The sequence below is a fragment of the Nannobrachium achirus genome, assembly GCF_963921795.1.
Source record: "Nannobrachium achirus genome assembly, chromosome: 21".
Lineage (NCBI taxonomy): Eukaryota > Metazoa > Chordata > Actinopteri > Myctophiformes > Myctophidae > Nannobrachium > Nannobrachium achirus.
This window is the reverse complement of record NC_137828.1, coordinates 35,628,986-35,651,261: the sequence shown is the minus strand read 5'-3', so window position 1 is coordinate 35,651,261 and position 22,276 is coordinate 35,628,986. Positions and strand designations below refer to the sequence as shown.

General features: G+C 41.6%; 3 protein-coding genes across 3 annotated transcripts; 1 reads left to right on the top strand and 2 right to left on the bottom strand.

Annotated features, from left to right (window-relative positions):
- fam162a (family with sequence similarity 162 member A) lies at positions 1-7,034 on the bottom strand. Its single transcript, XM_080751875.1, has 5 exons — positions 6,859-7,034; positions 3,614-3,745; positions 2,944-3,058; positions 1,489-1,597; positions 1-923 (listed from the first exon to the last, which is right to left on the bottom strand). Exons 1-5 carry the CDS (start codon positions 6,902-6,904, stop codon positions 795-797), a joined length of 531 nt encoding a protein of 176 aa, XP_080608001.1. The 5' UTR covers positions 6,905-7,034; the 3' UTR covers positions 1-794.
- Positions 7,035-7,260: 226 nt separating this feature from the next.
- mix23 (mitochondrial matrix import factor 23) lies at positions 7,261-12,346 on the top strand. The gene is made up of 5 exons (XM_080752042.1): positions 7,261-7,323; positions 8,097-8,222; positions 8,811-8,957; positions 9,482-9,541; positions 12,028-12,346. Exons 1-5 carry the CDS (start codon positions 7,273-7,275, stop codon positions 12,076-12,078), a joined length of 435 nt encoding a protein of 144 aa, XP_080608168.1. The 5' UTR covers positions 7,261-7,272; the 3' UTR covers positions 12,079-12,346.
- Positions 12,347-14,059: 1,713 nt separating this feature from the next.
- LOC308306926 (cystatin-B-like) lies at positions 14,060-15,902 on the bottom strand. The gene is made up of 3 exons (XM_080751982.1): positions 15,708-15,902; positions 15,486-15,587; positions 14,060-14,412 (listed from the first exon to the last, which is right to left on the bottom strand). Exons 1-3 carry the CDS (start codon positions 15,777-15,779, stop codon positions 14,284-14,286), a joined length of 303 nt encoding a protein of 100 aa, XP_080608108.1. The 5' UTR covers positions 15,780-15,902; the 3' UTR covers positions 14,060-14,283.
- Positions 15,903-22,276: the final 6,374 nt, after the last annotated feature.

Below are 22,276 nucleotides of genomic sequence, written 5' to 3'. Positions count from 1 at the left end.
TGTTTATTACGACAGGTATTTACATAGACACTGCTACATGATCAGCGATGATCGGATTAGAGGTCTAACTGATGAGAACATTAAGGAGGGGACCAAAGATTGGATTAAAAAAGGATTACTTCTGATCCACTTCTTATTTTTCTCATGATGACAACATAGTATACTGTGCATTGAATTCATATCTGTACCTTTACACACAGCTGGAAACGGGATGGGCCGTCTTTACCATTGTTGGATTATAACAGACACTTGAGGCATTTGTATAGGACAGCCTGAGAAAGAGGTACTGACAGAAGCAAACTATTCTCTCCTATAAAACAATTGATTATGTGCAGTGTACTAAAAACATGGAAGTAATACCCATACTGCAGTGTAAAATCTTTATGGAAGTTTAACTGTCTCCTTTTTGACCATCGTAACCAAATGAAATGCCTCAACGTTTGAACAGATGGACACACCGTTTAGGGTCTATCTTTATATAAATTGAATTGTGCAACATTTCAGTAGACATTACGTTTTAACACAAATCCTCAAAATGACTGGCACCTTTGACCATAACATTCTCTATGAACCTGGACTGATGGCTTTTACAGAATTATTAAATTATCCATGAGCAGCGTGGTTTAATGCTGATCTTGAGGTTGTAGGAGCACTATTGCGCAAAAAGTCGTCTGTTTTGGTGCTTCTACATGCCCACGTAGGGTGAGATCGGATGCTGTAATGCACAGAGGAAGAGGGACTGAGGGTCCTGCTTTCTGGGGGTACCACCATTGTGTGTTGAATGGCTGTGTTGGTTATGGCTTCTCGGCCAGTGCAGCAGCAGCAGCAACAGCAGCAGCCTCTCTCTCTCTCAGGTAATCCTCCCTCCACCTGGCTTTCTTCTCCATGTTCTGGCCAGTGAGAGACTCGTGCCTGCCTGCAGCCTGGACGAAAAGGATGACACATTTGAGGTGAGATGATGAGCACCTCAACGAAAAGGGTGCTCTCTAGACCATGGGTCTTCAACAGGGGGTCCTCAGAGTTACTACAGGGGGTCCTCGAAATCTTTGAGTGATAAAAAGTTTTTTTCTCCTTTTTATATTATATAATTATATATAAATATCCATATTCCGTGAACTTTAACCAAAATTGCAGACCTACAAGCTGCGAGGCGTTGTGACCTTGTAGATCGGCTATTTTTGGCAAAGAGCTTAGAGGGGGAAAAGAGCAGACTAAGTACAGAGTGAAAGGTCAAGTTTACTAAGTATAGACGTGATGATCGTGCTGTCAAACAATGAAACTATATGGAATCTATGAAAAGATTATGGGGGTCCCTGCTGCATCTCTGTCTCAACTAAGGGGTCCTTGGCCTGAAAATGTTGAAGACCCCTGCTCTAGACTCTAGAGGGTCTCACACACACACATACACACACAAACATTGAGATAGGAGTCTATCAATACGATACAAAACAATACAATTTGGGCATCATTTGATATTATGACACTCACCCGTTTGCCCAGGATCACCATCACCAAACAACCCGCTATCGTGGCCACCATCATCCCATAACAGGCTTTCACTCGAACTTTGTTTCTAGCAGCATCAATCATTTCAAACCTGCAGCCCGGGCACATGTACAAATGTTAATAGCTTCTCAAATACCTTGAAAACGATTACAGTATAACCATAGCTGTTATTACCTTGGTAACACAATTATGTTCATAATATGTATTATGTATTATCATACATAAATATTATAATATTATGAAAAGCTAACAGTTACATATCATCGTCACTGTTGTGTGGAAACCTTGTATGTTACTGTTCAAGAAATGGCAAAAAGGGCCGGTGTTCCAATGGATCCAATTAGTAGCTTATTAAAAGCTTATTAAAACATTGTGCTAATCATGAATATCAAACTAGACATGCAATAGAAGGTAGGTTTAATTTACCTACAGTGAAAAGCTCTGTTATACAGAAAACTGTTATGTATAGATCTATTGTAAGTTGGAATTCACTGCCAGGTTATATTATTGAAGCGAATACTAAAGAGGGGTTTAAAAGGATGGTAAAACAGTATATATCAATTTTTCATGAGAATATATAATGATCTACTTCTCCATTGTCTGTCTGTTTAAGCTCTGTTCTGGGCAACTTGCATTTTCCTCATCTGATCTATGAGATGATATGATTATTTAAAAAAAAAAAAAAAAAAAAGAAGAAAAAGAAAAAAGAAAAAAAAAAACCTTATAGGTAACCCTTTATCATGAAATGTACAATATTGTGAATTAATTTTCAAAAGTGTACTTCTAAACTTTTGTGAACTATTGTCTGTCTGTCTTATCTGTTGTTTGTATTCTGTATGTTGTTGTACATGATGTATGTACTGGATGTGTGACGGACCCCAGGAAGAATAGCCATGCTTAGGCAAGTGCTAATGGGGATCCATAATAAAGTAAAGTAAAGTAAAGTAAAGTAAAGTAGTTACTAGTTAGTAGCTATTATTTGGTCACAAGCTCTTAATTCTTTTCAATGGTTCAATATTATCAAAGCCCACAGAAAACGTAACCACTTTAACTTAAAGACAAGGTGCCGTGAGTCTTTCCCCCCTACTACATGATCATCAGCTATTATGATTATACTTTTTTTCATTCATTAAGAGTAATTGACATTATTGGAGGTGGCAGAGTGTGTGGTCTGTCTTGTGATATTTTCATCTATAGACAACATTAGTTCTGTCATCTTTTCCGTAATGTCAGGAACCAGGATAATTACCTCCAGCTCCAAACAGAACTCTTCTGAAATATGGTTGTTTGTCCTGAAAGACCAGCTGCACCCAGATACACCAGTCAACCAATTACCTAGCTCTGTGCTTATGATGTGACTTAATACAATTATGTAAAGAGCCTATCAGATGCAAGTGTTCATGGGAGGTCTGGTGTAAACAGGAAATAGTTACTTACGACACAAGCTCTGGGATCTGGTCTACTGTCTTGAAGCGTCCAGACCAAAGCAACATCTTAATATCAAACTTTGATGGTTTATAGCCTGGGAGCTTAAACCCCGACGAGTAGGGTGCTGGAATAGATTTTTTTAAAGCACAAAATAACAACTAATGAATAAACAAATCCTCTATAAACAAACAAATACATACAAATTCCTACCCAAACTGACTGAAGATATGTTTGATTTGATAGGCTCTAGTCCAAGCCATCATTCCAGTCACTCACTGCACTGTGACTCCACTTCCTGTGTTCTTTATCCTTGGGGACATGCAGAAGAACTTTTCCCCAGTTTCTACAGATAGAACTAGCACGTACTGATGCACAGAGGCTAAGCTGAGGGTGAAGAAAATCCTCAGCCAAAGAATTAACTGAGTACCCAAAGTACAAAACAGAAAACATTGTTATTATGAAAAGAATAGATTAAAAGGGAACAGGGTTTTCAACCTATGATACATTTTTATGACTGTAATTCCATACAAAGGGTTATTTGCTTCAAAATACAAATCTATGTTCCATCACTGTACAAAATAAAACACTGTCTTGACCAAGTGTAATTTTCTGTGATTGGATGTGATCAGAATAATTAAGTCTAGATTGCATCAATCAGTAACAGTGTGAGTGTTCATACCGTGTGCAGGGACAGTAGCAGGTGGGGGCTCTGGTTTTGCAGGTGCAGGGGGCTCTGGTTTAGCCTCTGGGGGTTTATTGCACAAACTCCTACGGCTTCCTCCTGTCTCCACAACCTGTTTGCGCCATTGACCTATGGGAAAAGACCAGGAGAATATCAATATCTAATGGCTATTAGCCTCGCATAGCCAGGCTTACTCATCTGCGAAGAGAAAAGCCTGGTTACAACCATAGGCTGATACGGCATTGAACGGTGCTACTTCCGCCGGGAGAATTTCACTGGATGCTATTGTTTTTTCACAGTGTGGTGTATTCCTCGCTGGCGAAAAAAACTGTTCTACTTCTCAGAACCTTCGGTTAAGCTCGTAATAAACAATATCCAAACAAAAACATGGATTCTGACAAAGGACACCTACTAAGAGCTACAATCTATTTAGGCTTGTTTCGCTGGCGGATGTAAACAGACTGCAACGCATGACTTAACTTCCGTTAACTGCAGCACTTCTGCCACTTCGGGTGTCTACAGGTTCATGCCATTCACATCGCATATTGTGGCCAGGGTGAATGGCTATAAATTAATCTTGAGGTCTGGAAAAAAAATATTAATACTAATAATACTAATACTACCACTACTTACCCATTGTAACTTCAAAATCCATTTTAACCATGATAGATTCATCTAACCATAGACATAGAAAGTTAAGACGCCTCCTTCAGCTCGGAGGTATTTGCATCACGAGGCAGGAGCCATAACTCTATGGGCGGGACGGCAAGCATCCACGTGCGCAACAGAAACGGAAGTTCGGTAGGCCCAGCGTGATCTAGGTAGGCCAATCAGAGGCAGGTGGGGGCGGAGCTTTTCTTTTTTTTCTATAATTTTTATCCCACAATTTTTGTAACCCATTTTCACCCAGTGTCAATTGCATATGTAATCCTGACCTCATGCTTCCTTCTATGCATGAGGAGCCAAGTTGCTTCTTTTCACCTGACAGTGGGGATTTCCCCTGGTTTGGACGTAGCGTGTGGAAGGAACACGTTATTCCAACCAGTTCCTTTCCCCTCCATCAGGCGCCCCGGCTGGCCAGGGGGAGGCATTATAGAGACCAGGATTACTGCATGTTTTTGTGAGGGTATCTACCCTAGGAGACACGGGGAGAACATGCAAACTCCACACAGAAAGGCCCTATCGCCAACCCCACCTAGGGTGTGGGCGCTGATGACGCGGAGGAGGGAACACGCCCACAGCGCCTCCCGGCGGGAATCGAACCCAGGACCTTCTAGCTGTGAGGCGAAGCACTAACCACTGCTTTTCATAACCCAGGGTGCGTTTGGATATAGGAACTGAGGGCACTGCTGTTCCCTCTGGTAGTTTGTTTCCCTTTTCACGTCTTTTCACGCTTTGACAACGCTGACGAAGACCAACAAGGTCGAAATGCGTACGTTGCTTCTGTCCAGTGAGGTAAATAAAACCATGTGAAAAGGAATCGGGATACTCCTTGTGTGCTGGCGACTTCTTCATTGCTTCATGTTATTTTGAGCTGTGCACCATAAAGACTTTATCTAATTTGGAGTGTTGTGGACCTTCTGCTCTGTTGCAGACTTCTTTCTCTATCACGTCTTTTCAGACCTTTGAATGGTGCAGTAGGCGAGATACTGAACTACCAGTCGTTGTCACCATTAAATGCGTTGATGGCAGTAGGTTGTCATCATTCAGTGTGGTTGACAAAAGCCAGGGAAATGAAGATTTACGATTCTGCCCTGCCTGGATTACAACTACTAACGGCGCTAAGTCGGCTCATGCGACCTTCGCAACGGTCGACACAGCAACTTGCTCGCTACTGCCCGCTCGGCAGCGTCTCCCGTGGATCAAGATTGCCTGAGACAGCGCGCCTCCGTCATGGTCAATAAATATACTTTATACGGCAGAACTACTGAGCCCCGTTGGTAGGTCATTTGTCTCCCAATCAATGCTGTGATTAACCTACCCTGTAGCTACATATCTCAGCTACTGCACCATTCAAAGGTCTGAGAAGACGTGACAAATTCCCATTCAGTGCGTTGATATCATTTGAATGGAGTGCTGGCAGCCTACTCTCCACACTTCCGGCAGGGGACTGCCCATAAGTCCTACATCTCATTAGTCCTACATTTCATTAGTCCTACTTTGGTTAGGGTTAGGTTTTAGGGTTAGGTTTAAGCGTAGTTTTACTGAGGTTAGGCTTAGGGTTAGGTTTAGTCATAGTATTTTTACCAGGTTAACATTCACCAGATTCGGACTAATGGGATGTAGGAACAATGAGATGTCGGACCAATGCCATGGCACCCTTCCGGCATCCAGTTGATACAGGTCGCTCCAATGAACTGCAGAGGCGGATGAGGTATCTAGCTCTATGCATCTAACACCCGTCCTTGGTTCTGGTGACTCATAGTACTGCCCTGGTGCCCTCCTAATATGTGAGGAGGTGTTTTTTCAATTACTTTAAATTTTTAGTTCTTGTATTTAATTTTTTTCATTTTCCAAAATAGTTATTCAAATTATTACTCACGTATTAGGAGGGCAGTAAAAGCCTGGGTTTCCAAAGCTAGGAGGGCAGTATAAGTCTCCAGAACCAATTACGGGTGAATCTATCATGGTTAAAATTGAGGTTACAATGGGTTTGTATAGGAAGGGGGCGTGTCTGATAAAAATGAATATCAAATACTTAAATATTGAATCAAGCAATTTAAAAACTGTCCTGGTGTGCTCACAAAAACCTGATTAAATGATAAAATGACCAAAAGTTTTTTTTTTTTTTTTTTTTAAAGTGAAATATCCCTTTAATTAAACTTCAATACAGGTTGTGTTACTTTATTTCGCTTTAGGGACACTTATAAAGAATTGACTCGTCATTAATATAATATGTTTTGAACAAAACACTAACAACTAAAAAGAAGTGGCGAGCAACACCAGTACTTTCTAGCCACATCCTCCCAACATTAAAACTATGAACTTCTTCTTCTTCAACAGAACAGTCAGTCTTCTAGAGAGGGAAAGAATAATCCACTACAGAGAACAGTCGGGTCATGTCAAGTGTAATCTAATAATCCATTAACCAAAAACATGTACCCAAGACAGTCACTGCTATTAAAGATACAGTCATTAGCACATCGTGTACAGTGGCTGTAGTTGTAAACAGTGTGCCACCATGCCCCCCAACATACCAAAACAAAACAACGCTGAATATAAAAGAACCACGCAATACGCACCGCCAATCAAGTTGCCAATGACACTCCGAGATTTGAAGAAATTCATGTTTGTAAGAACATGGAGGTTAAATGCAGGCCAAGCAATGTATTACGTCGCCATGAAACCAAGCCGTGTAGAAACACTGGAGAGGATCAGTTGTGTTGAAAGTCAAGCAACTGCTGCTACGCTTCTGACAGTTTCCATCCATGTACAATGCGTAATGAACAGCTGGCCGAACCATGTGCCAGTACAAAATGCACAATCAATACATTGCTATTTTACCGATCCACTCATTATATAAAATTGTCCCTGAAAAGATTATTAACTGGTGTTAATGTAATATTTGATTAATTTTGAGATACGTCATTATTTCATAATATATTTAATTCAGGCATCTTGTCGAACAGCTTGCGCAGAGGACCTCGCAGTCCAACATGGCGGCGCCCGATGGAACTTTAAACTGTGAAGACTTTTCAATGTTTCAGGTAAATTGCAGTGCGCTGTTTGCGTTTTCAGTCGTGTAAAATGTTTATTGAGGTGACATTCGTCCGATTTGAAACATGACGGCGTTGTAGAGGGAATGTAATTGTTGTCTTGTTGGGGACAATGAACTGAATGAGACGAGTGACCCCTTCTGTCTCACATCATTGAGTTCAATGTGCAGACTAGGGAGCTGGATAACGTATAATTAGTAAAGGAATCTCCCACGTTGACAGTGGCCTGGCTAGAAGTTATTCTTTTTTGCAAGAGAATGGTTGTCATCTTCCTTTTAACAATTGCAACGTTTTAATTAATAGACCATAGCAGATGTGTTTGTAAATTGGCCACCATATGACACGTGATGTAGGCAGAATGAAGGGTTTCCAAAAGTATTGCATAATACAGTATCATAAAACTGTTAACAGTCAACAGTTTCTCACGCATACTTTAGTTCTTTCATGTTTTAAACTTTGTTATTCTGCTGTAACTGTGGCACGGTGACAGGTGGTTTCAACTGTGAAAATGTTAATAAGGAACAGGGCAGGCTGTTTAAAACCTACACCTCTATACATTGTGTACAATGTGTAGGGACATGTGTCTTCCTTTTCTACACAAAAGAAAGCTTCTCTATTAATGGACAATAGGCATTTGGGAACCTGAGTTCACTCTTTGAAGATTAGTTTTGACTCCACTCATTAATGATTGCCTGTTGTAGGTGTCATAACTGGTTCAGTTTGTAGCTGTGATTTGTCATTCAGTCCATCTATACTTCCATCAGGAGGTCCTGAAGGTGATGCGATCCATGGATGACCGCATTGTCTATTCCCTTAACACCACTGTGCCCACAGTCTCCTTCTCGGGCAAAGTGGATGCCACACAGACATGCAAACAACTCTATGAATCGGTATGTACGATTTGTGTCATCTGGATTGATTTGGCTAGGATATTGTATATCATGTCTGAGTTATGTATTGTTGCTGCTGCCCTCCAGCATATGCTGAGCTGACCAGAGTCTCCCAGGTGCTCAATATGAATACAAGAACGTTCTCCCCAAAACACGCTCACCCCCGGTCAAATCTGGCGACCTCGGAAGTTGACAGTTGTCACCTATTCCTTCGCCTCGGAAACCCATGCTTTTATTTTGGCGATCAGTACCTATTCCTAAACGTAATCTCAGTAAAACTATGTCTAAACCTATCCTTATTCATAAACGTAACCTCAGTAAAACTATGTCTAAACCTAACCTTATTCGTAACATAACCAAAACTACTGTATGCCTGGGGGTGGGGCGAGCGTTCCAGTTACCCTCTATACTCCCTATTCCCCCTACACTAAATATCTTAGCTGAGAATAGTCGTTCTACAAGCTCATGACATGTTTCATTGCGACATGTTGGGAGTTTGTTGGTCTGATTATTTCACCAAATGTTCATCGCAGAGTAGGGAGCTAGGACGCTCAAGTGGTTAAGGATTGTTTTCCATGTATCTTGCAGATGATGGCGGCACATCTGAGCAGAGACAAAGCTATCAAGGGGTGCATAGCCCAAACATCAGCGGCGGTGGCGCAGCTGAGGGAAAAAAGAGCAAAAGACAACGAAAACCTTGAGCTAAACAAACAACTCAGGAAAGAGCAGACCAAGGTAATTCATCGTCTTCACACTAGAGGGCACCAAACACCACACATCTAAGATGTGAGACAGCTGAGAGAAGGGGAGATTTTTCTGGTGCTCATGGGGACATTTTTCTGGTGCTCATTGGTAGCTAAAGGATTGGGGAGCTGACCAGTTTCAACCCTTTCTGCATTTGCTTGCTCTATCTCTACACGGCCATGTTTAAGCAAACCTGAAATTCCATAAATAATAGGCCTAATCCAATTACTATCACATAACAGATGTTGGCATTTTCATTAAAAAATGTAAAGAATAAAGCGTGTCTGCCTGTCTGGTGGCTCAGCCAAGTCAGTGCACAGACCGCTCTTAGTGAGTGTGAGGAAGTGGATTTGAATACGACCTCTGTCTTGTCTCACTTCTCTCTCCTTGGTTTCCTGTCTCTTTACACTTACACTGAAATTAACCATTTGCCAAAAGTAAAAAAGAATATGTATTATTATATCATAGTTTTGCTTTTAATAACAATTGATGAGATGTATCATCTGTTCCTCCAGTTAAAATTCATGCAGTCAGAGCTGAATGTTGAAGAAGTTGTCAATGATAGGAGTCTGAAGGTAAGAAGGTTCACCCATTTTCATTCTTATCTTCATATACCGTAACTGGTCCTCACTAATGCTCATTATAAGAGAAAACTATCAATGTAATTTGAGGTGCCATATGGTGCCTTGAGCCCAAACATTTGAGAACCACTGCAATAGTGAACATTAGTAAGGACTCATGGAAAATACTTTTTCGTTTAACTTTTCCATATACAGGCAGTGTCTGAACTAATGAACACATTGACTGTCAGAATTAAAACATTGTCTCGTCTGTTGCCTGCCAGCTTTCTGACAGTTTTTCACTAATATAACCTTTGGAAAATCTATTATGCGTTAGGGCTGGGTTCGGTAACCGCCGTACCGCCGTATCGCGGTATACCGCGGCCTACCGCGGTGTCAGGGTCCTTACCGCGGTCAAAAAAGACAAAAAATAGGCTATTTTTATTGAGAACGAGCGAGTTTTAAAACGGGGGAGAAGCGAGGACCGCATGCGCTCCATGCCGCTCTGCTCTGGGCCGTGTACCACACGTTGGAAGCCGCCCACATACGTCACTCACACACACACAGTGCACGCAGGGCAGTAGAGTACGGAGCACAACTCTATGATGGAGCAGCAATGCAGCATATACTTTCTCTGTAATCCACTCGACACAAGGATGTTAATACATACCTTGTGTTGTGGCATATCTTTTTTTATTCATACGGATTACTGGCGGAGCGCGGGCCGCGTGGACAAAACCGAAAATGAAACTATTTTACTTTTTCCATCGCGTCGCACGTTGTGCTCCGTCCAGCGGCGCGTCGGCGATTTTATAACCTTTTCTGTCAAGTCTTGTAACTAAAACCTGTATATAGCAGCACTCAATCACTGTGTTTTGAGAGTTGAGACGTGACGTGAGTTTACAGAATCACTGTACACGATCTGACTACCCTTCCTCTTCTGGTTTGTTCACACAGCTGTTTGTGTCTGAAAAGCCCAAGTAGCTAGCCTACGTTACTATGGTAACCCGACAGTGCAGATCTAAAAGCTCAGAACGCATCGCGGATGCGATGTGGTGTGAGCTTGTAGATCTGCTCCTTTGAAAGCCAGACCCGCTGTGCTGTACGGAGAAGTATATCTCGGGCAGTCAGGCTGTGTCGCCTCTCCACTGTGGAGAGGCGACTTTTGGGAAGATGATTGCAATATTTTGGCTTATCGCCGAACCTTAATTAATAGATACGGGGGTGCGGTAATTACCGCAGTACCGGCGGTAAATGGGAAGACGGTAATCGCGGTAACAAAATGTCCATACCGCCCCAGGCCTATTATGCGTCCCCCCGATCCGCCCACCGGTGCCCTTCGGCCAAAACTCATTTAACTCGATCGTTCAACACAATCTTGGCAGTCAATGAATAGTAGGCCTCAAGTCCAGATCCTCGATTAGGCTACATCTGTGTGAAGGAGAAGAGTTGAAGTGTGAACAAGTGAGCCTAATTGTTCTGGTGGAATGAGGCCATATCCAACTGCTGACAACCTTTTGACTAAGCTTGTAACGTAATGCCATCATTATATACTGGCCTATAGACTGGCCTTTTGTTGCCTCCGCCAATAAAATCAGACAGGGATTATGTTTTCACCCCATTACATTTGCCTTACATTTGTCCCCGATTGGTCATATTTTCATGAAAGTTGGTGAGAATTATCAGTAGGCCACCCAGAAGAAATGATTAATGGTCAAGGTCATGACTCATGGTCACAATCAATCGGGTTCTGGGTCTAAATTACATAATATTATCTCGTGGGGCGGTTGACAGAGGTATTTCACTCTACTCATGATTCATAGTTTCTACAATGGGGGTTGCATTAGTCATTTGGTTTGTGATTTCACACATTTTATGTGGAATGTATTCCAATTATGTTTTTTACTGTTGTATTTAACCACTTGGTGTACCTACTTTGGGCATGTCATAATAGGCAAATCTCAATGGCTATAAAACCTTACAAAAACATGTAAAAAAAAAAAAGAATTGGGCCTTACAGGGTTAACTAGGAAAGCTGACGCCTCATTATCAAAACATGAACATTCTCGTGAAATATACAGCCAGACTTTAGAACGCCTCTGTTTAGACAACATGTTGGCTGCGTCTAAACAAGGCGTCGCGTGTGTCATGTCATCGCGCATATGCAGGAATCGATAGCAGAATCGTTAAGGACTTTGGTTAACGATTCCATGGAATCGGTCCACGGGGAACCGGTTCTCAACAAGAACCGGTTCTCGATACCCATCCCTACTCATGATTCATAGTTTCTACATTAGTCATTTTGTTTGTGATTTCACACATTTTATGTGGAATGTATTCCAATTATGTTTTTTACTGTTGTATTTAACCACTTGGTGTACCTACTTTGGGCATGTCATAATAGGCAAATCTCAATTTGACACGTTGTGAGGTTGTAGATAAGCATTTCTGGCTGAAATTGTTAACAAATATTGATTGTATTTGTATTTATTGTTATCCAGGTGTTCAGTGAAAGGTGCCGTATCCACTACACACCTCCCAAGGTGAATTGATGTGGTGTCTGTTGTGGCTAGTAAGAAGTGCTACATCAGGAGGCTGCATCATGACTGCAGCTGAAACTGTGACTTGCCTTTGTGCTCTTGACACCAGGACGTTTGTCACCCAGCCAACTGTAACCTCTTCCCCACACTCAAACCATTGTGACCAGTGCATTCATGTGAGACCACCCCATGTAGAACAGTAATTTCTGTGTTTCTTTTCTGAAATTGTACAAAAAAGACAGATTTTTTTTAAAGAAAAATATAATTGTGTTTTTCAGTGGCTCTTGTCTGTGGTTTAAATTAATCGGTGAGCTGATTAAAAGTAAATCCATCTTATTTTCCGAAAGAAAATACAAGCAGCATGGTAGGGTTTCATCCACATCACTGCTTTAGTTGAGGCGAGTTTGCACCATATTTAGCATTTTAAGTGCTGTTTTATGCCATGTTTAACAATGAGAAAAGGTTACTGTATAGTTCTTGTTGTTCCTCAATTTGGATACACTTGCCATTACTTAATCCAAACACATGCTAACCCTTACTCGGTTTGTCCTCCAAGAGTCAGAATCACCTGATGCTCCAGAGGTTGCTTTAAATAGTAGTGTAGTCGGATCAAAGACAAAACATCCTGCACAATAACTTGTGATGTGTATTGCAACATTTTGGTTGGTTCAGGGAAATCAACGGTAAAAACAAAAGAGGAGATGATGTGTTCGTTCTCTTGCCCCATAATATTCTTATTTCCTAATCCCAATAATTTGCATTTCTTACACACAGAAGAAATGTGTTAAGGTGATCGATCCTTTGCGTAGTGAGAAAATATATTAACGCCTATTATTTTAATTCCCATCACTTAAAAGTGAAACAACTATAAAAGCAGACCGGACTACCCATGGATGTGATACATGATGCATAAATGGCAGTATAAAATAATTTCTTCTGGTTGAGCGTGATGCTGTGTAGCAGAGTACAAAATTCATGGCCAAGTACTGATTGTCTACCTAGTTTGCCATGAGTGTCCACAATGACATTTATGATGTCAACACAGGCAGCGACATGGACACAGAAGATGTGATTTACTTACATGTATGGAGAGCTGACAAATTAAAGGAAAAGCTTGAATAACTAAGAGGAGAAACCACGGTACATAACTGCTTCTATACAGGTGCACTACAAGCAGTTAACTGGCATGTATAAAATACTGAGCAGGCCCAGGTTTTGGATCTGGATGGCAAGAGGAAAAGCTCTTTTTAAATAGGGGTGCAACAGTTAATAGATAATAAACAAAACAATGCTCGAGCATTGGTGTGGTGTGGAAAACAGAAGAGCAACTCATGTGACTGATAATATCAACACAACGTGAAGTTCACATGTTTGTTTCAGACTTTGTCAACTGTGGTAGGTGGACCGATTTTGGTGAGAATACTGCAGTGGAAAAACTCAGTTCCAGGCTTTTTGTGAGCTTCCGGTAAACAAGAAAAGCGGCATACCAGACCTGATGACTCATCTGTCAGCTGCCTTTGAGTAGCCATGCTATGTGAACAGGTTACATAAACAATTAAATAATTTCAGTTAAGCGCTCAACTCTTTGTAGAGCCATGACATTTTCATATTCAATTGACACTTTGTCTGAGGATGTTTTATTTTTTCACCCATCAACAGATTTGTTAGTTTGAGGGATTACTATGGTTCTAGTTTGGCTTCTGATCGTCACAACACAATTTACCCGTTGCAATAGTTCTAATATGGGCCAACCTAAAGGCACTAAATGAATCAGTATGGGCAACAGGCGTGGTTGTGAGTAATACACTGCAGGTCACATGAATACACTATAATGAATGACTATTTGAGGCTTTTAGATTTAGCTGACACTTCATCTTTCACTTGGAATGGTTGACACACCCACCCACAGTACACACACTCGGTACAGTATGCCCCTGCCTGTATTTTGTATCTCAGGCAACAACAAAAGAACATTGTTTTAAAAACAATTACATTTTTTCTTAGGATGCATTTTATTTTATTAAATCATGTAACAAAACAGTTTCTTACTTGTTCCCAAACAATGACACAGTATTTTCATCAGTGACATTAAAATCCAGTATGAAATGAGATTTGAAGTTAACATGGCTGAATAATGTAGCACAAAGACACAGCTATAGAGGATTATGAGAAGTGACTCATTTAGGCACTGGGATTTAAACTTGTTATGTGGTCATATTAAAAATATTCAACAGGGTCATGGTGGGCCTTGGACTCCTGGACACTGTGCAAGCTTAGTGTTTCGCCTGTATGCGGGAGTGCTTTGAACACACGGATGTGGACGTGATCTTCTCCACCAACATGAACCTACAGGAGAGATAAGAGGGTTAAGAAGAGCCAATACAATACCATTTATTTTAACAATGTGTCCCTGTCTAAAACAACTTCAGGTCTTTGACTTGTGTATTCTCCATAACATTTTACGGCAATCAAATAGTTTTACCATGTCCATGTGTGTCCAAATGGGAACGTCAACATGAATGGACATGACTAATAAACTATGGCAAATATTATCACCTAAAGAATTACACGAACCACGTACACATCCGATTCTGAGGGACTGCTTTTTCGTAACAGTCATTTTGTCCAAAATAAATAAAAACATAAAATATTTGGAAAATGTTTTTAAGTAAAGTATACATGATTAGAACATAAATATACAACAATTAAGAGATAATGTTTCTATAAATTGCAACAAAACCTGTATTAGGCCTATCCAGTCATTTTGGGGCATTAACATCATCCACATCATGTATTCTTTATATTACTTAAGACCATTTTTCAAATACTTCACTTTTACATTTTGTATAAAATAGACAATTTTACATTGAGGTGCCCAGATAGCTCTGGTCCAGAGCGTCAGCTGCACGCACTGGACCAGAGCTAGCTCCTTTCGGAACCACTCACTCGGCATAGCCGTGGAGTGAGTGGTTCCGAAAGGAGCTAGACCAGAGCTAGTGTCCAGTCTGCCGGTAACAGGAAAAGCCGACCTAATTAAACAAAGTCGACCCAAACTCGTTTCCCAACGGGTCTGTGGCCTTATAGCCTGATTTCAGAAGAGAAGCAGTCCACTCAGAGAGTGGGCGGGTCTATTGGCTGGAGCCAGGCAAGTGGCCTTAAGCTAGATGCAGAATAGACACAAATCGCTGGGGGTCCCTGGAACAAAACATTTTGCGATGGGGGTCCGTGGCCAAATACATATCATTATGGGGGTCCTTGACATGACAACGTTTGAGAAACAATGATAGCAACATAAGTTGTTTCAGGAAAACTGTTAGTATTTAGAAGACATTTTTAGAATGTGCCCATCAGTGGTTAGTCAGTCAGTCTGCCACCTATATAGTGTATCCGGAATCTATTTAGTTTAATATTGCTCATACCTTGATGAAGTAGTTCGTTCCAGCTACAACTTGAGACTTGTAGGTCTTGGCTTGGAAAACGTCGTAGGTCTTCCCTGTTTTTCCCTCTACGTGCAACTTCATCTGTACATAGATGAAACAATGGGTCAAAAACATAGACGGTCAAAAACTGTTCTGTAGCCTAGCCTCGTTTGGCGATGTCATTGTAACAATGAAAATATGCTGTTGTTGTTATCTACTCACATCGTCACAAATCTTTTGAACACCTTCATCTGCATTCTTCACATCACCGGTTCCTCCACAGCACATGGCCATTGCGACGATGTATGCAGCAGCAGCAGCAGACAACAAAAGGTACACAAAGTGAAATGTTTCAGTGGGTTCTTCTGGGTTGGGTTTGACAGTCAGTTCAGTTCAGCTGAGTTCTTTTTTTTCCATTCAGTGGCGAGGCTGGATCATATGACCCGGTTTTGGGCCATACCATCCAGCACGAGGACGATAGGGGGGTTTGTTCTAATAAACTGGGCCACAACCCATCAATGCCGAAATTAGGTACTCGGTGTTGTATAAAACGGAAACCACACATTTAGCGTGGTTAAACAGTAACAATCCCTGTTATTTCGTAGAATAAATAAGTAAATATACAATATTTATTTGTGTCTGCAATAGAATAACCCCTCGGAAACAAACATTATTCGGAGGCGTTCGCTAGACAGACTTCTGGTTTCAGCTTGTAGTAGGTTTGTAGTCCTAGTATTATTCACCAATCATAATTGAGCAGGCTTTGGTGACGCAGTCTACGTCCAGGTAAACAGACTCCGTGGTGGGCGGTGTGGGTGTAAGGGATGGTGTTTTTTACTGGTGTTTCAGTCCGAGTGTGGGGAAAGGGTGCGTTCGGAAATGCGCACCGGACTGCGCGGGCGTTTATCGTGGGCTTGCCCAGGCCTTACGGCCTGGGCATAAATATAACGATTGCATTCACCACGGCTTCGTAACTCGCGTGGCGCTCCGCCGGCCGCGCGGCCCTGGCCCGCTCTTCGCGGCCACTCGCGCCTGCGGCGCTCGGGGGCGAAGAGCAGGACCAAGGTCCGCTGGCCTTCGCGCCGCTTGCAATGTCGTGGACAATAAAACGAGCGCACCCTTTCATACACTCTGACTGAATCACCAGTAAACAAGAATTGACACAGTCAATATATAAGCTGGTCAGATGAAAAAAAAAATGTTTTTTGAAAAAAAAAAAAAAATGTTTTTTGAAAAAAAAAAGTTTTGGAAAAAAATGTTTTTTGGAAAAAAAAAGTTTTGAAAAAACTCGGGCGTGCTCAAACAACAGTAATAACTGCGTATTACCTTACTGTACTTTACTGTACTGTATACTGTACCTCACTGTACTGTACTGTACATATTCTGTGTTCTATATCTATGAAGTCTGTGTTCTAGATCTATGAATTTTGTCACTCCCCCCCCCCCCGTGTATGTGTGTGTGTGTGTGTGTGTGTGTGTGTGTGTGTGTGTGTGTGTGTGTGTGTGTGTGTGTGTGTGTGACTTTTACTTATAACTGAGTACATCTACAGTGCAGTATTGATACTTTTAAGATACTTTAAAAAAAACAAGTGTAAAACATTTGAGTACTTTTTCCAACAGCTACTTTCCCCCATAGCCTGGAGGACTCCTGCTAAGTTTACAGTTGCCATATAGCCTATTACTCTATAAATCTATCTGTGATGTCTGATTTTACTAAAACTAGCATGCTTATTAGGCAGTAGTGGGAAAAGTACTCGCATTCTTTACTTAAGTATCATACAAGTGGAAGACTTGTATTCAAAATTTACTTGAGTACAAGTATAAAAAGTATTTGTATTGAAATGTACCAAAAGCAGAAAGTACGCATTATGCAGAACTTAATGTAACCAAGGTGTTCAAATAAGTGTATTGATTGTAGGCATTTTCCAAAATCTTGTGGTATTTCACTGCTACATATCGTTCTAAATATATGCTTTCTTGTCATTTAGTACAATGAATGTGTTACCGTGTCTCTAGAAATGTGCTCATTATTTGTGAAGATACTAACTGTAATTCTCAAAGACTCGCATTGGTTCATTCAGCACATCGTTTTTGCTCTGTTTCATTTGATATTAAAATGCAACTCGAATTAATCTACTGTGTGGACACTGATCAGATGACAGGAAGAAGCAGCTCATCAATGAATGTACTTTGTGTTGCTTTTGTAAATTGTGTAGGGTACGATATTTTCATGACTTCACACCAAAGCCCATATCATGGTCATAGAGTTAAATCATTGACAACTTGCATACTCGTTCAGTTCATATGTTAATGCAGATGGTATGCAGATGGTGTGACACATCACCTACTACAGCCTACAACGATGCCCAGGGCAACACTGCATATTGACTATAAATGGCTCACAGTTAAAATAACGTACGGTTTATTTGGACAATCATCTGTAACAGATGAAGTATAATTAAATACGACGTGATTAACGTTTGTTTGACATCCTCATCACAATTACATTGGATGCATCGCGTTGATTAAAGTGAATGGCTGCTATAGTTTTGCTAGTTTTCATCACCTAATCACCTTCCTTTCATAACCTAATCTCTACGTTTAGAATTGAAAGAAGAAAAATAATGTTAATGTTAGTATGAAGCTAATTATAAAGCTTAAATGGATGATGATGTCAACAATGACTTGTGAAAATCAAAGAATGATAGCCGATCTACAAGCAATCATACAAACATTTTGTACTTTGATGCCAATACTTTTGTACTTTTACTCAAGTATAGACCTCTCTTTTCTTCTGTTTCATTTATCACAAGCAGGCTGGCCACAGGCACCGCCTCAGTGTGAAGGAATGGTGCTCCCTGCTGGACAAAATATGTCATTACAGCAGTACAGATCTGGAGGGCCTGGCCAATGGATCATGAGCTCGGTGACCATGTGACATGGACAGCCAATCGGCAAATAGGTCCCCTAGGTCCCCTGAATGTCTCAGGACAATGTAATCTGTTTAAAGAGCTGGTCCTGCTGACCAGCTAAAAACACTCTCTCGTGGGTGTAAAGCATAGACTGTAGGTGTAAAAAGCCAGCCTCACACACTGTGTTGTCCACCACCGCCAGGGGGTGGTGTTGTGTGGTCTGGTTTTTACCAGGCTAGGTGTGGAGCGTGTGGAGAGCAAAAGAGGCAGAGGGTATTTCCTGAAACCCATCGCTTGTTGTTATTAATTTATTTCAACAAAACAAATATCTACATTTATACCTAAAACACCTAGTTGGCGAGCTGACGCTGTCTGTCTACAATGAAAGCCCCAATAACTTTTTTGCATTGGTGTCATTGGGGAAGGCCCATGCAAGTATGAGAAGCGCAAATATAATCACAAACTCAAAAAAGGCCCCAATAAACACCTTGAAGCCAAATTAGAAATAGTCAGTTTAGAGGCTAATAAACTGAGAAATCGGACAACCTCCTTAATCCTTTCTGCCAAAAAAAACTACTTGGATGAGAAAGTTGAGGAAAACATCCACAAACCACGAGATCTATGGAAGCTATTTAAAACCCAGCTAGGCTGTGGTGCTAAACTCAGATCCATAGCCAGCAACATATCCATCCAAACTCCCATAACCCTCCTCACTGACAGTCTTGATGTAGCCAAAAATCTCAACATCTACTTCACCCCCATGGCCAAAAATCTGGTCAATAAACTGCCCGCTCCATCTGGGCTGTTTGGTGTTAGGCACATCTTGAAATTCTACAGGAACCTTGGGGTATGCAAAGACAATTTTAAACTTGCCACGGTGACAACTGATGAAGTGTTTAAAAAACTGCGCACCCTACCTCAATTCAAGGCCGCTGGCCATGACAAAATCGCCCCCAAATTTCTCATAGACTCAGCTGCCACCATTGCCCCAATCATTACCCATATTATTAATCTATCTATCAAGCAGGGTTATGTCCCCCAGGACTTCAAATTAGCTAAGGTAACCCCCCTGCACAAAAAAGGCAGTAAACTTGACCCTGGCAACTACAGGCCAATCTCAATCCTTAGTTCCATCTCTAAGGTAATGGAAAAAAATGTCTATGAACAGGTGGCTAAATATCTTGAAGAGAATAAACTGATCTACAAGTTCCAGTCTGGCTTCAGAGAGTCCCATTCCACAGATACATGCCTCATCTATTTGAATGATTACATCAAACGTGAAATTCACAATGGCAAATATTGCGGCATGGTCATGCTGGACCTCCAGAAGGCATTTGACACCGTCGATCATTCTATTCTGATTGAAAAACTCAAAGCTATTGGTCTTGATAGCACAGCAGTGAGATGGATGCACTCTTACTTGGTGGGGAGGGAACAGATGGTGGAAGTCAACGGAACCCTGTCCCCCCCCCTCCCAGTAAACTGTGGAGTACCTCAAGGGAGTATACTAGGACCACTGTTGTTCTTAATATACGTAAACGACATGTCATCTGCTTGTGACTGCAATCTGTTTCTGTTCGCGGACGACTCGGCTCTCCTAGTCTCAGGCAGAGACATATCGCAGGTTGAAAAGGCCCTTAACTGTGAACTTAATAAGATCTGCACTTGGCTCAATGATAACAGACTATCAATTCACCTAGGCAAAACTGAATGTATCCTCTTTGGATCTAGTCAGAAACTTAGCCTAGTTGAGAACTTCACAATTAAAGTAGGTGACACTGTGATAGAAAGAAAAAACTACATCTGCTACCTGGGTTGCATCCTGGAGGCTAACCTATCCAGTGAAAAAATGACCACCAAGGTAATCAATAAAGTCAACCAACGAATTCGCTTCTTGCAAAGGGTTGCCCCGCTGATCAATATTAAATCCCGAAAGACACTAGGAGGTGCTCTTATTGGGCCCCTCATTGATTACGGAGTCCTTGTCTGGTATCGCGACGCCCCAGCTGCCTTAAAGTTAAAGCTCCAAACAGCCCAAAACAAACTAATTAGGGTTGTGCTTGGTCTCCCTCCTCAGACCCACCTTACCGATCATCACCACGAAAGCGTGGGATGGCTCAAAGTAGCTGACAGAGTACAGCATCTTGCAATGGGCCTGGTGTACAAGATACACTACACCTCCAAGATTCCCATGTACCTGACAAACTACTTCTTAAAGGTCAAGGATGTTCACAATCACAACACCAGAGGCAGCTCCACTAATCATCATCAACGTAGATTTAACACTAAACAAGGCTCTAACTCGTTCTCCTGCTACACCATCAACATGTGGAACGCCCTTCCACAAGCCCTAAAGGAGAGCAAATCCCTAGCCTCCTTCAAAATTGGTATGAAAAGTCACCTTCAGACAGCTGCTACCCGTGACTTGTAAACCCCCCCCCCCCCCCCCCCCTTTTTTTGTTTTTGATGTTATGCTTTTTAAACTGATATTATCCTAGATAAAGTACTATGTTCTATCCGTCTGTCTTTCAATGTTATATGAGATACTTAAAGTGTGGTTCCTGTGGAAATAAGCCTCGGCTTTCTAGGATCTCCTTTTAGTTGACCTTGTACCAGTGATTTGTACTGTCATGAAACTGTACTTTTTTCTATTGCAAACTTCTAATAAATTCTTCAATCAATCAATCAATACATCTCTGAATTGAAATCAGTATTTCTGTATTTGTGACCAGCGGTGACCACACACTTACTGGAGGGGTGTTCTACCTTATTGTCTCCACCAGCTGAAGGCTGAGGGAGAGTATGTTTTCGCCCCTGTCCGTGCGTGCGTGCGTCCGTGCGTGCGTCCGTCCTCCGAGTTTGTTACCAGCTAATCTCCGGCACCGTTGGCCCGGTCGCTACCAAAATGAGCACACTCCCTGGATGCCAATTCAGAACCTCTGCCCCACATTTTTCAGATGGCCCTGTTCTAGCGCCACCATGAGGCCGATGTTTGCAAAACACATTTCTGTACACTACTCCTACAGATGTTGTCCAGAAATCACGCAAATCGGTAGACAGTATCTCTACAGTCATGTGATCGACACGGATCTGTCTGATTGTCCATATTCCATCCTGATTGGCTGATATTGGCTTTCAAAGTTTTTAAGATTGGTCCATTTTGGACAAAATGCCTCAAATCACAAACGCACAGCGCAATTATCACGCAATCGCGCACACACGTTCCCACTAGGACGAGGAAGAAATGCCACATCAAATTTTGGAAATCAGCCTCATGGTGGCGCTATAACAGGCCGATTCGTGGTTTTACCTATAACTCCACCGATCAGTTTCAAACTTTGTAAGCACACTCCCTGGATGCCAATTCAGAACCTCTGCCCCACATTTTTCACATGGGCCTGTTCTAGCGCCACCAGGAGGCCAATTTGTGCAAAACTACCTTTTGGCCAGTACTCCTACAGATTTTGTCCAAAAATCACGCAAATCGGTAGACTCTACAGTCATGTGATCGACATGGATCTGTCTGATTGTCCATATTCCATCCTGATTGGCTGAGATTGGCTTACAAAGTTTGTAAGATTGGTCCGTTTTGGACAAAATGCCTCAAATCACAAACGCAGAGTGCAATTAACATGAAATCGCACACACACATTCCCACTAGGCCGGGGAAGAAATGCCACTTCAAAATTTTTAAATCAGCCTCATGGTGGCGCTATAACAGGCCAATTTGTGGTTTTACCTATAACTCCACCGATCAGTTTCAAACTTTGTAAGCGCACTCCCTATAGGCCAAGGAAAAAACATGTGGAAATAAGCCTCGGCTTTCTAGGATCTCCTTTTAGTTGACCTTGTACCAGTGATTTGTACTGTCATGAAACT

Coding starts and splice junctions, on each gene's coding strand:
- fam162a (XM_080751875.1), bottom strand. CDS start 6,904: ATGAATTTCTTCAAATCTCGGAGTGTCATTGGCAACTTGATTGGCG. Junction 3,746..6,858: donor CATTGGCAACTTGATTGGCG/GTGCGTATTGCG, acceptor CTTTTCCCATAG/GTCAATGGCGCAAACAGGTT. Junction 1,598..2,943: donor CAGATCCCAGAGCTTGTGTC/GTAAGTAACTAT, acceptor CCCGGGCTGCAG/GTTTGAAATGATTGATGCTG.
- LOC308306926 (XM_080751982.1), bottom strand. CDS start 15,779: ATGGCCATGTGCTGTGGAGGAACCGGTGATGTGAAGAATGCAGATGAA. Junction 15,588..15,707: donor TTCAAAAGATTTGTGACGAT/GTGAGTAGATAA, acceptor ATCTATGTACAG/ATGAAGTTGCACGTAGAGGG. Junction 14,413..15,485: donor GAACGAACTACTTCATCAAG/GTATGAGCAATA, acceptor TCTCTCCTGTAG/GTTCATGTTGGTGGAGAAGA.
- mix23 (XM_080752042.1), top strand. CDS start 7,273: ATGGCGGCGCCCGATGGAACTTTAAACTGTGAAGACTTTTCAATGTTT. Junction 8,223..8,810: donor GCAAACAACTCTATGAATCG/GTATGTACGATT, acceptor TGTATCTTGCAG/ATGATGGCGGCACATCTGAG. Junction 8,958..9,481: donor TCAGGAAAGAGCAGACCAAG/GTAATTCATCGT, acceptor CTGTTCCTCCAG/TTAAAATTCATGCAGTCAGA.